The sequence below is a fragment of the Dermacentor silvarum genome, chromosome 4 (genome assembly GCF_013339745.2).
Source record: "Dermacentor silvarum isolate Dsil-2018 chromosome 4, BIME_Dsil_1.4, whole genome shotgun sequence".
Taxonomy (NCBI): Eukaryota; Metazoa; Arthropoda; class Arachnida; order Ixodida; family Ixodidae; genus Dermacentor; species Dermacentor silvarum.
Genome location: NC_051157.2, coordinates 133,623,545 through 133,637,238, shown reverse-complemented (window position 1 = coordinate 133,637,238; position 13,694 = coordinate 133,623,545). Strand labels below are relative to the sequence as shown.

The 13,694-nt window shown below is 50.0% G+C and overlaps 1 protein-coding gene across 1 annotated transcript; it reads left to right on the top strand.

Annotated features, from left to right (window-relative positions):
• Positions 1 to 458: 458 nt before the first annotated feature.
• On the top strand, positions 459 to 3,228 carry LOC119450641 (uncharacterized). Its single transcript, XM_037714154.2, has 3 exons — positions 459 to 546; positions 810 to 1,438; positions 2,162 to 3,228. Exons 2-3 carry the CDS (start codon positions 825 to 827, stop codon positions 2,184 to 2,186), a joined length of 639 nt encoding a protein of 212 aa, XP_037570082.1. The 5' UTR covers positions 459 to 546; positions 810 to 824; the 3' UTR covers positions 2,187 to 3,228.
• The last annotated feature ends 10,466 nt before the right edge of the window (positions 3,229 to 13,694 follow it).

Below are 13,694 nucleotides of genomic sequence, written 5' to 3'. Positions count from 1 at the left end.
GGCAAGAATGGCAATCCCCGCGACTCGCCTTCCGCCGTCCACCCGTTTCTGCGAAGAGTGTCCGAGGAAATCCAAGGCAGTGAATGCGCCAGCCAGCACTTTCACTTTTCGCTCCTCCTCGCACGCCGAAAGTCGAAGACAAAGGTGAGCCCCTGGAGAAAGCCGAAAGGGCGAGGAGGCGGGGAACTCCTTTGGTCCGGCAAGGAAGGCATCAGCACGGCCGCGGTTCCTCACTGCCACCGCCACGTTTGGAGAAGGTGGAGGGACCGCGACGTCTACACGGGCGAGGGCTGCCCTAGTTCGCCGCGGGTACCCCTCCTCCACTCGCCAAATGGGTCAAGCGACGCCATTGGCGGGCAGTATAAATACTGCCAGAAGCCTGCAGCCATCCACCGGCCCCAAGCCTGAGCGTTTCCTTCCCCCGTGGTCCTCCTCGCCACGGGTAGCCGTCTCTCCAACGCGGCTCACACTGGTCAGCCACTATAAAAGATAGAGTTCAATTCACAGCGGTCGTCACTGGTCTTTGGGATAACCGAGGCACAACAGGTGAGTAGCGCGGCACCGAGCAAGTCGCCGTTGCCGACGAGCAGTGGCGGCGTGCAAGGGGGGAAGCAGGCGGTGGTGTGTCCTAGAGCACATCCGAAGAAGCTTGGGGAAGGGGTGGGGTGAGGAACAAGGGGGGCGGGGGGAAGCGGACGCTTTCCGGAAGCTAGTTCCGTCTAACAGGGGGCAGCGGCCATCTCTAAGGAATGCCTGCATCTCTATAAGAACGGAATCGTGTGCCGTTTTGTTTCCGCTCCTGGTCGCAGGCTACCAGAACCGGGATGAAAGTGTTCCTGTGCGTCGCTGCCCTGCTCGTGGGCAGCGCCTTGGGAGACCCGGGTCACTTCGGAGGCTACGGCGGTGGTGGCGGCGGCTACGGAGGCGGTGGCGGCGGCTATGGTGGCGGTGGCGGCCACGGCGGTCACGGCTGGTACGAGCCGCACCTGACTCTCGTCGTCAAGAAAGTCCACAAGCCTGTGCCCGTTCCGCACCCCGTTCCGGTTCCGGTGCCATACCCGGTACACAAGCCCGTGCCCGTGTACAAGCAAGTGCCTGTGCCCAAGCCCTACCCAGTTCCGCACATCATTCACCAGTACTACCCCGTGCCCAAAGTGTACCACGTCCACAAGTCCGTGCCTGTGCCCCACAAGGTGACCATCCACAAGCCCTACCCAGTCCCGTACCCGGTCAAGGTGCCCAAGCCCTACATCGTCCACGTGCCCAAGCCCTTCATTGTGCACAAGCCTTTCCCCGTCCCGGTGACCGTGCACGTGCCCAAGCCATACCCCGTGCACATCCACAAGCACGTGCCCGTCCCCTTCACCAAGCACATTCCAGTCGAGGTGCCCGTTGTCAAGGAGCACCCTGTCATCATCAAGAAGCCCGTTCCCATCATGTGAGTTATCTTTCTTCATTACACCTACGCTACTCTGGTTCGATCTAATCTAGAGTAATACGCGAGCTATCTGCTAGTTTCGAAATTATCTCCCGCTTTATTTGCCCGCATCGCGGGTGAAGCGAAATCGATAACCAGAGCACCAAATGTTTCTCCTTGTCAATGTCGCGTCGCCCAAAATTGAATTCCGAGAACGCCGCGCCAACCTAGCTTTTCGCGCCCTTTCTCAGTTCGCGCACTCCGCTGGGTGCAACGGCCGCCGGACAAAAGAAAGCCGCTGCGCGAGTCACTGTCAAGGAGAGCCGGCCCATTTCTGTCCGGTGGCCGTCAAGCCAACTAGCCATGCGGCTACTCGCCAGGGAGAACGGGGCCTGCGCTTACGCCACAGCGAAGCACCAAAAGAAACAACCGACGGCAGCGTCGGGAGCAGTCACTGCGACCTTCTAAAGGCCGCGGGCAACCCCTCTCTTCGTAGACCGCGCGCGCACTCTCGCGAAGCTCATTTTGCCCGTCCTTGATGCGTGTCTCTCGCGACCGCGTTGTCGTCGCCGCCGCGGCTGTTGCACGAGCGCTGCCTGCGCGTGTTGTGTCATCCGATTACGGTGCGTTTTGCCCCCCCCCCCCCTCTCTCTCTCTCTCTCTCTGTCACGCTATTATGACGCCTTGCGCTACGTCGTCGTGCTGTGCTCTCACGCCTGTTTTGTTTACCTTCTGTCCATGCAGCTTGGAATCCAAGGGATGGCACTGAGTGATCCTCCCGGGAAGCCCGGCCGCGCCTGCGACCACTCTCTGACGTCGAAAGACCCTTACTCGCAAAAACGCGGCGAGGAGGAACCGCTGAATACGTCTGCGAAACGTCGCAGAGCGGCCTGCTGAACCCAGAGGAGGAGTCGACCACACGAGGAACGGACGAAAACTAGACACCAGGACAACAGCGACACCACTGCGATCATCCAGCCGCCGGAAGCGTTCGAACCGCTTCCTGCGCGCTCGGAGCCTTTCCTACAGAGTGAGAGAGACCAACCACGTCACCACGATGACCACTGCTACAGCGGCGGCGCCACGTTTACCAAGAAACCTGGAAACGACGGAGCACGCCAGACCAACACACCCACAAACCTCTAAACACAGTTTACAGACACAAGACACACACACACACACACACCTAGAGCCAGATTCTTCCCTCTGCCGGAGTCGGCGGTTCGAATTACGTGTAGGGCTTCTTCCTATCGGCTCCCGCGCACATTTCGAGAGCAGCCTAGCACTCCTGTTCCCAACTTTCGAGCAGAGCGGAATCGCCAAGTGTCCTTGTACAGCTCAAGTCACGCGTGATCTGTATTTTTGCTTCCTCTGTAAATGCCAAGCGGCAGGAGCAGCTTTTTTGTTAGTTACTTCACAGACCAACCTTATAGGATCCTCTGACGATTATCCTTCATCCTAGTAGCTGCTTAGTTCTTCACATTCTGTCTAATTAATGTCTGGCTTGCCACCTTTACGTTATTTTTTTATTGAAGGAACTTGTTTGACACTTTCATCGTGTCTTGTTATTGCTTTTATATTTTCTGACTTAGTGTGAATATTGTTGTATATAGCAAATTGGGTGCGTGGGATCATGGGCGGCTGAACGACTGGGGCGCAGCGCCGTCAGAGAGGACGACACGAAAAACGACCATCAGCTAAAAAAGAAAAAAATATGAGAGAAAAGAACAAGCGAAGAATGAGATGCTTTCCTTGAAACTGCCTACTGTAATTATATGTTGTATAATAAATCTTGTCAAGTTTTTACTTTTTTTTCACCTTTGTCGTTTTTTACTTCTTTCCCCATTCATGCAATTCCGTTTCCGACCGGTACAAGACCAGCGCGCGCAAAGAACACCAACCAGCGTGTCTGGGTTGGAATGCGCTTTCTTTTCCAAGCCGACGACAACAGGACGAAGGTCGCCCTATATAAACAGAATGCAACCGCTACGCCGCTGAGGGCGCGACTTTCACTTCTAACTTGACCTGCGATTTAAACATCACCTCAGCCCCCTTGGAGCCTCGAGCTCGGAAAACCACGACAGCAGGTCGCGATGAGCTAACATTGGGTCGAGAAATCGGAGTTCCGAGAACGACCTCGAATAATCTGGTAGCATCCGTAGCCGTGTTCCGGCACTTCTCCCGCTGCATACCCTCCTGCACTATCTTGCGAACGCCCGAGATTCCGAGGAATGAGGAAGCACAGCGATTTGCGCGATAGAAAACGAAAGCCCCCCTTTCGCAGCTATTGTGTGCCTGGCTATCCCACTCTGGACAGAGTAGAAGAAGGCCTTGCTGGGACGTTGTTTCAAGAAGCTGTAGATCTGCAAGAATACCTTTTGTCTGGTTCGTTTGGTACAAGCGGCTCGCACGCGTCTGTCACGCGTGTACGTATGCCTTGCGACGAGGAACCTCACCGAAAGTTCCTCGTACTTGCCAGAGAAGTAGAAGAAGTAAAAAAAATAATAATAATGTGTACGAAGTCTCGAGGAAACACGAAATGAAAAGGAAGGTGTCGCAGGCGACGGGGTTGTTGCATCTGGAAATTCCACGACCGTATCGAGCAATAGGGGAAAGTAGGGAGGGCGCGCCGGCCGAATGCGGCCGATACGCTTCGGCGAACTCAGCCGCGTTGCCGTGTGGAGCAGGTGATGGCGACTGTGAAGGGGAGGTGGAGGGAGGCAGTTTCGTTTCGCGCCGAAAGCGCTTTTTTCTTTCTTTCACGCGAGAAGAGAGAAAAAAAGCGAAGTATAAGAACAAGCAGGCCTTCTTACGAAGGTGTACGAGTTCGTCAAAAAGCTTCCATGCGGTCGGCTAGTGCATAATAAACTCTTTTTTGAGGCAGAGGCGCCAGCGGACGCTATTGCTTTCCGAGGGCGAACGAGATCTCCCGTTGTCGTGGCGTGTGTGTGTGTGTGTGTCACTGTCACCGCTTGTAGCAGGCGGGAATCGACGCACACACTCGAGACTCTTTGTAACCGTCGTTCCGAGCAGCAAACACTACACGCGCGCCGTTCCAGCCGGCAGCTATAGCTCGCACCGGTTCCCATAGGCGCGCGCGCGCGCTAGCGCACTCGCTTGCTCGCCAGTATTCGGCGTCGGGCCCTTCCCTGTTCCTTCTACGGGGCAGATTCGAGTGGGGCTGCCGTCCGCCATGTAGGTCAGTCTCGCCGCCGTCGGAGCAGCTAGGTCGGTCGGCGCGATGGGACGCATGCAGCTGGCCCGGCCAGCGAGACTAAACAGCAACAGCTCACCGAGAATCGTGAACTGTACGAAGGAGCAAACAAAGTAAGCAGCGACAAAAAACAAACAAACAGCGAAGGCACCGTGCAATACGGACCTAGCTAGCGCGTGGCGGCGGCCAGAGCGACGGACAACCCTGCAAAATGCGCCGCCGCTGCCAGTGTGGACGGAGGGGGGGGGGGGGGTTCTGAAGACAAAATCGCTCATCTGGTATTCATTTTGCGCGCATCCCTGCCCGCGTCGCTGCTCCTAGCTCTCGGGAACGCCGCGCTGCCGAGTTTTCTCTTCGGCGGCGGCGACGGTCTCGGCTTCGGCGCGGCGTGCTAAACACACGCTCGGTGCACTCCGACCTCCCGAATGTTGCCGGCTGGCGGCTAAAGGCTGCGCGCGCCCGCGCTAGGAACGGGAAGTGTGCCTGTGGCGATGCGGCGTAGTCTCCCTCCTGCTTCTTCTTCTTCTCCTGTATCTTTATTCTTCTCTTTCGCTTTCGCTACAAACCAGCACAAGAGGCCACGGCACGCGATCGAGATGCCAAAGAGGATCGGCAGACGCAGACCGAAACTCAAAGTGGCCAATTTCGGGCGCTGGTGGCGGAGGCCCGCCGAGTCAGTTTCTTTCGTACGGCGTGTCCTATACGTGAGGCAGGTCGCTTCAATGTGGAGTGCAACCTCTCCCACCATCTTCTTCTTTGTTGGTCCGCCAACTGTTGTCGTGTGTGTGTGTGTATCAGCCACGAGCATCTTCCACGCCTTCTCCACAGCAAACACACGAAGGGGGGAGGAGGGGAGGGTTCCCGCGACAAGGACAGATGGGGTGGTGACTCACACGGAATGACCGAGCTAACGCGAGTGGGGAAGCTCAGCTGCAGACAAGGCCAGACCTTATGGCTGTCTTTCTTGTCTTCTATAAATTCTACCCATCTTCCTTTGCTTGTGTTTTTTTATGTCTTTCATTTTTGCTTTCCTTCTGCTTTCTTTCATTTTTTCCCGACACTTTCACCTGTCTTGTTGATCCCGTTGCTCCTTGCTGCTATTCTCCTGCAGCTGGCAGCGAGGGCCGACCGTTAGATTCCGCATGTGCAATCATCCTCGCGTGTCAGATTCCGTTCTTTGATTCCCTGCTAGGAGTACTATCCGCCGAAATGTTTCTCTGTTAAAATCACCATACTATCTGGGAAGCGTGCTTTATCAGCTAGACGCAAGGTGTTTGAAACAATTACGTGCCTGCTTGGAGGAGAATGGCTTCGTGTCAATAAAGTGACTCGACCATGTAGAGCTTTATGAGTAGATGCGCAAGGGTAGGAAAGTTCTCGGGAAATACGCAATGCTATATCACTCTGTACAGTGAGAAGATATACTCAGAGCGAACTAACCTTTGGATACGGGCCTAGATCTTTTCTGATAAAGGGGCGATAGTAATAGAACCAGTACAGCTGTTGGTGTCACGGTATTATAACAACGCAAGGGAAAATCAGAGATTTGTATGTGGCATATTACGTAGCCATTGTAGGCCTTCAACTCGCCAAACACGCTAAGATGTGCCTACCTTTCTTCCGCGTTGCGCGGGTGTTTTGGCGAATGTTGGCCTTCGTATTCGCTAAACGGTTCCATTGCGCCATGAACGAAGGCAGTGTGACATGCGCAAACGAGGGATTACATTCTCGCCGCCTCCTTTTGTCAAGCTATTACCTTATCTAACAGCTCATAATGTGAGAAGCACGGTCACTACAGTGCTCAATCACTGTAATTTCGGGGATAATTGCGTATAGTCGCAAAGGTGGTGTGTCCCGATTGCCCTACGACAACCATACATATATGGTTAACCTCCCTGCATTTCCTTCTTCTTCTCATTCTCCTTCTCTACATATATGGGACAACGGGGCTGGCTGTATAACACGGTGCTGCAGTTCGCACTTGCCAAGAGGTTGCTACGTCATACACATTGCAAGGTAAAGTTGGCGCTTTATACCAGACTGTTTTTCGAGGTCGTGGGTGAATGCCATAGAATACAGAGCGCGGAAATAAACAACAACAAACTAAGGAAAAGCGCACAGGGAAGTGCTTTGAATAGTGATTCCGATAAGATTTAAACTCCTATAACAGTGACCACGATGACATACGGGGTACAAAAGAAAGGAAGAAAAATGTACAAAAAGGACACAAACTGCGCGCGCATCGGGAGCTGCATCGTGAGTACATATACGGGCGGTCACTCGGTTCAGTCTACTTCAAGACTCAGGATGGGCTGCAGGCCGAAATTAGAGAAAGCAGAACAACATCAACACCACAATTCATTCTCCATTCACTGGGAGACTTGGGCGCACGGCATATGCAGCTCAATATTTGTCAGGCACTCACAAGAAAAAAGAAAATAATAATAAACAAGTGAGTGGAGGAATGAATGAAAGATTTTATTCAAAAGGCAAAAGGGAATGGGTCACAGAGTCTTATGGGTGGGGCCCTCCGTCCAGGACTCCACTGGCCTCCGCCGCCAGCCGGACATGATCCAGAAGTGCTATGGTTGCACTCCCAGCTCCGAACTGGCAAACTGTGCCTCCCACTGCTCCGTACTAAGTATTGTATGATTGCCTAAACTAGAGCTCAGGTCTCTGGGCTTCCGCGCGCATCCTCATGGTGCGCGGTAATTGGAACAAGTGTTCAGTCATCAATCTCTTCGTAAGCGAGAAGGTTGTCGATTGGTAGTTGGTTCGACTGCCAGCCTGCGTTGCGCGAAGGATTCAGTCTCTGGGATATTCATACACAGTATGAGGATTTTTCATTCCTGTTATCTTACTGTGCTTCGCGGAGTACGCGGCCATCACACGGAAACCTGCCCATATATGTTCTGAATGTCCTGTTAGCTCATGCTGATGCAATGGCGCTACAGAAAGTAGAAGAATATTCATACAGACAGAAAGAACACAAGCGCTTGTATCCTTCTTGTCTGCATCCGTCCTCGTTTACTCTATGTGGCACCATAACGTTAGAACGAACCCATAACCACTAGGCCACTCTTTCAGTCCTTGTGTATTGTTACTGTTTTTTCTCGAAGTATTGCATATTTGTATGCTTTCCCGGCGTCGTGGGTAACCGTGCTCTGAGGCTATAGGATTGGCGAGGCACTACTTCATCGCGGCTATATTGCAAACTATGGTAACGAGGCAAAGATTTAGACAAGTAAAAGGTCCATTGGAATGAAACGCTTCACCATACAGGAAATGAGAAGGACAGCAGATAATGAAAGAAAAGAGACAAAAAAAAAAACGATTGCGGTTCTGAGTTAGGTTCAATCGTTACTAATTGTTGTATCATTTTCGCAATGTGTTCTTCTGTACTTGATGTATATTTATTTCATGCTAAGTTATCGTGTTACAATGCCGCCATGACTACTCGCCTCAGTAAAAAAAACAAACCAAGAGAGGCGATCACATTCACGGACAGAACGTTGTACATAGTGCAGCCGCCACACCACTGACATATTGTGTAACTATACGAGTAGGAGGACGAGGAGGAAAACATATGTCTAGAAAAAAAAAACGAAAAGGAAGAATGCGAAGCGCTTCCCGGAACAAAATGAAAACAACAATATCGTGTCACAGGTGACAGGACGGGGCAGCAAAAAAGTGAAATTAGCAATATATTTTTAAAAAGAATTGAGCTTAAGCTAGATAGAAGGATAAATATTGAAGTCGATGCATTTCGTAGACAAAAAAAATTGGGGTAGCTTGCACTAGTGGCGCAAGGCTAAAGACACGGCGGAGCTGATCGGTTCCTAGCTGGTCCTGGCTATACGAAGTGATGCTAACTTATACGAAGTAATGCCAAGTGATCATTAGCTATACGAAGTGTATAAGGCATTTCCTCGTGGTCCGTGGCATGGGGGAACGCCTCGCAAAGCACTTGCAGTAGTCCGAGCACACGTAGGGGAAGTGGGGCGAAAGCTATGCAAAGCTGTAAAATTCCGCCATATGGATGAATTCACCATATTGTTATCTATGATTGGCCCAGAGGGCTGGTACAGTCGCCCTGATTGGCTAAAAATTCCACCACTACGGAATACGACAATATGGCGGAATTTTACGATGTCCAGATGCAGCGGGCCATTCTGGAAGCACAAGGTGCTTTCTTTATGTCCTGAAGACGAGCGTCCCCTTCCCTACGGTAGCATGCGCACGACCACAGAAAGTATTAAAATGTCTCCTGTCTCACTGCATGACGTGGAAAGCGTATAGAAATGGTATACTTGCCCACTTTAAAACACCAGCATGCTGTATCTGCTTTTACCGCGGGTGCAAATGCTAAGAACAGAGTGTGTAGCCCTACATTTCTGTTTCGGTACCTCGAGATTCTTTAGGGGCGTCACTTGGCCTCTTGAGGCCAAGCGACACCGTTTCAAGCATTATAATAGCACCGCGTGAAGCGACACAGATTAGGAATTCCTAGCATGCGCTGGTAAGTCGCACATTTGTACACGCGTACAGCTACTCTGCTCACAGCGTGTCCTCGCTACTCCTTGCCAATAACCCTGTCGGAGTTGCCTTTGAGGTGCGCGCTCTGCAGGGGGGCTCAGCGACATTAAGGCGTGTGAAGACAGTGCCGAGAACTTCCTCGATTTACTGCATTATAGAAACGGTCAAGAAACTGCTCAAAAATTCTGTGGGCCTTTTTTTTTCTTCTTTAATGTGAACACGGTCACGATCGGATTGCTAACACGAGCCTGATCGATGCGGATAGGCCGCTGCGAAAGCCTGCTTGCTTCTTTCTGGCTCAATGTTCAAAAAAAAAAAAGAAAAATAATAATACACGAAACCCATTGACTATATCAATCCCTACGCAGTTCGAAGATGGACATATTTCTTTTTTGGAGCGTGGTAAAGTGACACTAAAGAGAACAAAAAATTATTTCAGCTTTATTAGTAAATTAACCTACTGTAGAGTAACAAAAATAAAGAAAAAAAAGCCACTCTTATCGCCAGCAAAGGTTTGGTAAGTTGGAGAAATACACAAAAACCCAAAACGGGTGGCGACGCCACCATGACGTCACGCACCAACTCACCATGACGTCATGAATTTTGATGGTGTCCACTCGTGCATAGTTAATTTTTGATTGGTAAAGATGGACTATACGTCGCATTATGAAAGAGACCAGTACTAGAGTTAGGAAGTTTCGAGAACTTTAACTGTGCCATCAGCGGCCCTAAATACGAAAGAAGTACATTGAAATCTGTGACGTCACACTTACGGGCCGGCAATGGGCATGTGCGCTAAATTTAAAAAAATACAAAGAAACAAACGCAAATAAAACAAAAGTATTGAACATTGACCTTCATTGACCTTCAATCTACCTTTCATCACGAAATGAATGAGAATATAATTCTGAAGCTATACGCGATAAGTTTACCATGGTATGGTATTTCTTGTTAGTGTATATTTGACTATACGCGTATATTCCTGCCAGTGCCGGCTTGCAGGTGTACAATGACAGTGGCTAAAGTAGGCACAATTGGAAATTATTGCAGAGAAAGACGGCAATATTAGTTGCAGCATGTGAGAGTGCTTTGTGTATTCGACCTAGAGCACTGCACGGCCCGTTTTTACATTGGGCGGGCCGCCCGAGCCCGATCAAAACTTTTATTGCGAGACCCCAGCCCGGCCCGGGCCCGGAAATAATCTACGTTACCCGCCCGGCCCAGCCCGCCACCCCTTTACCTTAAGCCCGAGCCCGGCCCGAGCCCGACTCGAAACCGGCCCGAACCCGGCCCGAGACCGAAAAATGCATGTTTTTCAGAGTTGAGAAGCCCGAGAATAACTCGCAGAAAGCCCGAGCCCGGCCCGGGCCCGCGTCAAAAAGCACACGCCGTGCCCGAGCCCGGCCCGAGCCCGTGAAAAAACTCCTCTACCCGGCCCGGCCCGGCCCACGGGCCGGGCCGGGCCCGGGCTTTCGGGTAAGCCCGAGCCCGTGCAGTGCTCTAATTCGACCACGTGCTCGTGCTATACAAGGTGATCGTTTTTAAGTTTTACGGAAGTTTTGAAAATTGCCTGCGGCAGGTAGCATAATTCTTCTTGTCCTTGAGCTCGATTATTCGTAGAGGCAGAAATTGCTTGCACGAGAAATCGAAACACATACTCAACCATTTAACAAATGTTTCGTAATTAACTTCTTAATTAATTGGTTTAGAACACATATTGCAATTCACGAACGGTAGCCGGTGAGTTTGCAAGACGTATCCACTTGAAATGAACTTCCAGGATGCAGACAGATGTGCAGTCGATTTAGTGCAAACGCGTATGTTAAGAAAAGCATACATGGGTCTCTCTCGGGCGATATAGAGAGAAGCGAAGCATTTTCACGAGCACGTTTGAACGTCTCATTTGCACTTACACGTGCGTGCAAAGTCAGCGCGTGATAAACATTTAACAATTACAGAATCTCCGCAGCGTCGGCTTAGAGTTCAGTAACAGCAACGACTCTCGATATGGAAAATAAAATTTACGGAACGCGCTAACAGCTTTCAAGCGACATCGAGACCCTCGTGCCTTTCGTATCTGCGCCACGCCCCGCCCCGGCGACCTCGTTGTATTCGGTTCCTCGCAGTAAGCGGCAACTCATGCCCGTGGCGCATGCGCGCTTGCCTGCCCCGCCGTCTCCACGTGCTTTTGTTATTTCCTCTTTTCTCGCGTGGTTCCCTGTTTACGCTTCCTGGTTGTTTATTGCTGCCCTCCAGGAAAGAAGCAACTTGGCCGTCACGTCCGCGATTAGATATACCACGGCCTGCGGTATAGAGACGGGCCGCGCTTGCCCTTGCTTTGCATCGCAGGTCATGTGGTTAGTTTTTCCGCCTTTATGCTTTCTTTTTCTGCATTCGCATCCTGGAGAAAAGGCCGCACCTATAGCTGTCGCCCTATGGAAAAGTTTACGGACACTTAGCTATGCTATGCGCAGAGACTGTATTGATATACAGTTGGCGATCAAGGAGGGCCTCAGCCTTGAAGCTCCTGATTGGGGTTCTGGTCGAGTGATTTTTCCATCCGTAAGAGCCAGTAACAAAAGGTGTTGACAGAACAGAGCAATAAATTATTTAATCAATATGCAGGTGTTCTGCATTGACGTTATCGGGGCCGCCACTTTGGTCGTACTAGCACGTCGTGAAGCTGCGCAAACAAGAAACGTCACGACACTACAGGCGCGTCTTGCAGAGAACAACAAATCGGTTTTCTCTCGCCATTTTAGTACACCAGCAACTATAGGTATTTGGCTTCATTAATACGAATGGAGATAATCTGGCCATGAGAAGGAAGAAAAAAAAAACGCTTACTACAGAACGGTGAGCGCAGTTGGTCAGAGGGACGATAGTACATTGATAGGAAGAAATTATGAGGATGGTTCAACGGTCCGCATGCAGTGATTCTCCAACAGGGGCCATTTATGTTTTACTGCAATTCTGCATCGCTTTACTGACTAGCACTTACTGTATCTACGGCCGGTTATTTTGTCCGTAGCCCGACCTCTGTGCCCGCAGGGACAATCACTCGCATCTCGGACTCATTGTCAATGCAGTCCATTTGTCTTCTTTATGCAAGTCTCGCATCACTTGTGCGCCAGAATTGCACGGACAAATGTTGGCTGTCATTTTGAGCGAGCACACTTTACCCAGTCGTGATCGCCTTTAATTAGTGCTGCAGCGCCAGCCCGATAAAATTAGTGCTGCAGCGCTATATGGGCTACATTGTCAAACAAAGTGCCGCTCCAGATTCTTGGCACAATCAAATTGTATCACAATGTAAGAACTCACCGGGCTTAAATTTCATACATACCGCTGTTTTGTATCGACGAGCAAACTCCCAAATCTATGCTAAACAGAACTAATCGCCTTATCGTTTGAACGCTAGGTGCACAATGAAACGAATGTAGAACATGATGGATATGAGAGCGACGCATTCCGTGTCATAAGAAGACTGACAAAAAATTATCTTTGAATGAGATGATCGAAGTATTTATTTTAGGAGAGGTTCGTCGAACTGTTGTCATCCCTTATACAGCAGACTTATTTTTCAGGCTACGTTGACAGCGCAACTAAATCAGCAGCTGTTTTAGGCTGCTAGTCAGAAAGATTGCAGCAGGACTCGGCAGTGCTGTGCTGGGAAGCATGAGCTCAAAAGTGCAAAGCCGAGATTAGAGGAGGCGCAGGATCTAAGGATGGGCGAATATTCGAAGTTTCGAATACCACACACTAATTATTCGTATTAAGAAAAAGAACTATTCAGCATTTTACAATGTTGGAAACTATAATGAAATGTTTTGCAAAAAGCCGTCTCGTAACTTTTCCCCGTCTGCTAAACAAAGTATTGCAAATTCTCAGAACTGAGACCACGACAAAATTTTTCGAAGCAATTTAAAAACAAAATTGGTTATGGAAGTTTTTATTTCTTTTTTCAGATTCGCAGCGGAAGCCTACATGAAAACCTATGAATTGTGCTTGTTGTCTCTCATTTAGTGTTGTTGGCAGTCTTTTCATGTAACATGTTTATATCTTACGCTACAACCTGTGATGTATTCCTTGAAGCTTGCCCCCTTTTAGAGGTGTCAGCAGCACCAAGTCCTTCAGCAAATTTTCCCCCAGAACTTCTGATCTTCTTTCCATAAGAAGTTTTAGGAAAGTTGGTCATACAGTAGCCATTACTTCTTGGAACACCTGATTGCCAACACACTCTAAAGTAGTTGAGAGGATATTTCTGCAGTTATTTTAAAGGCAATCAGTCATGTTGGGTTTATAAATAATCATTTGTCCCCAACAGCCAGCTGTCCTTACACAATACGCATATGCGTGGTAAATAACTATACTGAAATAAAACTGCCATCTGTATAAATATGCGTCTGCGTTTGACTACTCAAAATTTCATTTCATATTCGATACTTACTATTCGTATTCGATTCGTATTCGAAAAAAAAAAATCACCGCCCAAGCAAACCGTATAGATGGTTAACCAGCGAAGCT

Coding starts and splice junctions, on each gene's coding strand:
- LOC119450641 (XM_037714154.2), top strand. CDS start 825: ATGAAAGTGTTCCTGTGCGTCGCTGCCCTGCTCGTGGGCAGCGCCTTG. Junction 1,439..2,161: donor AAGAAGCCCGTTCCCATCAT/GTGAGTTATCTT, acceptor CTGTCCATGCAG/CTTGGAATCCAAGGGATGGC.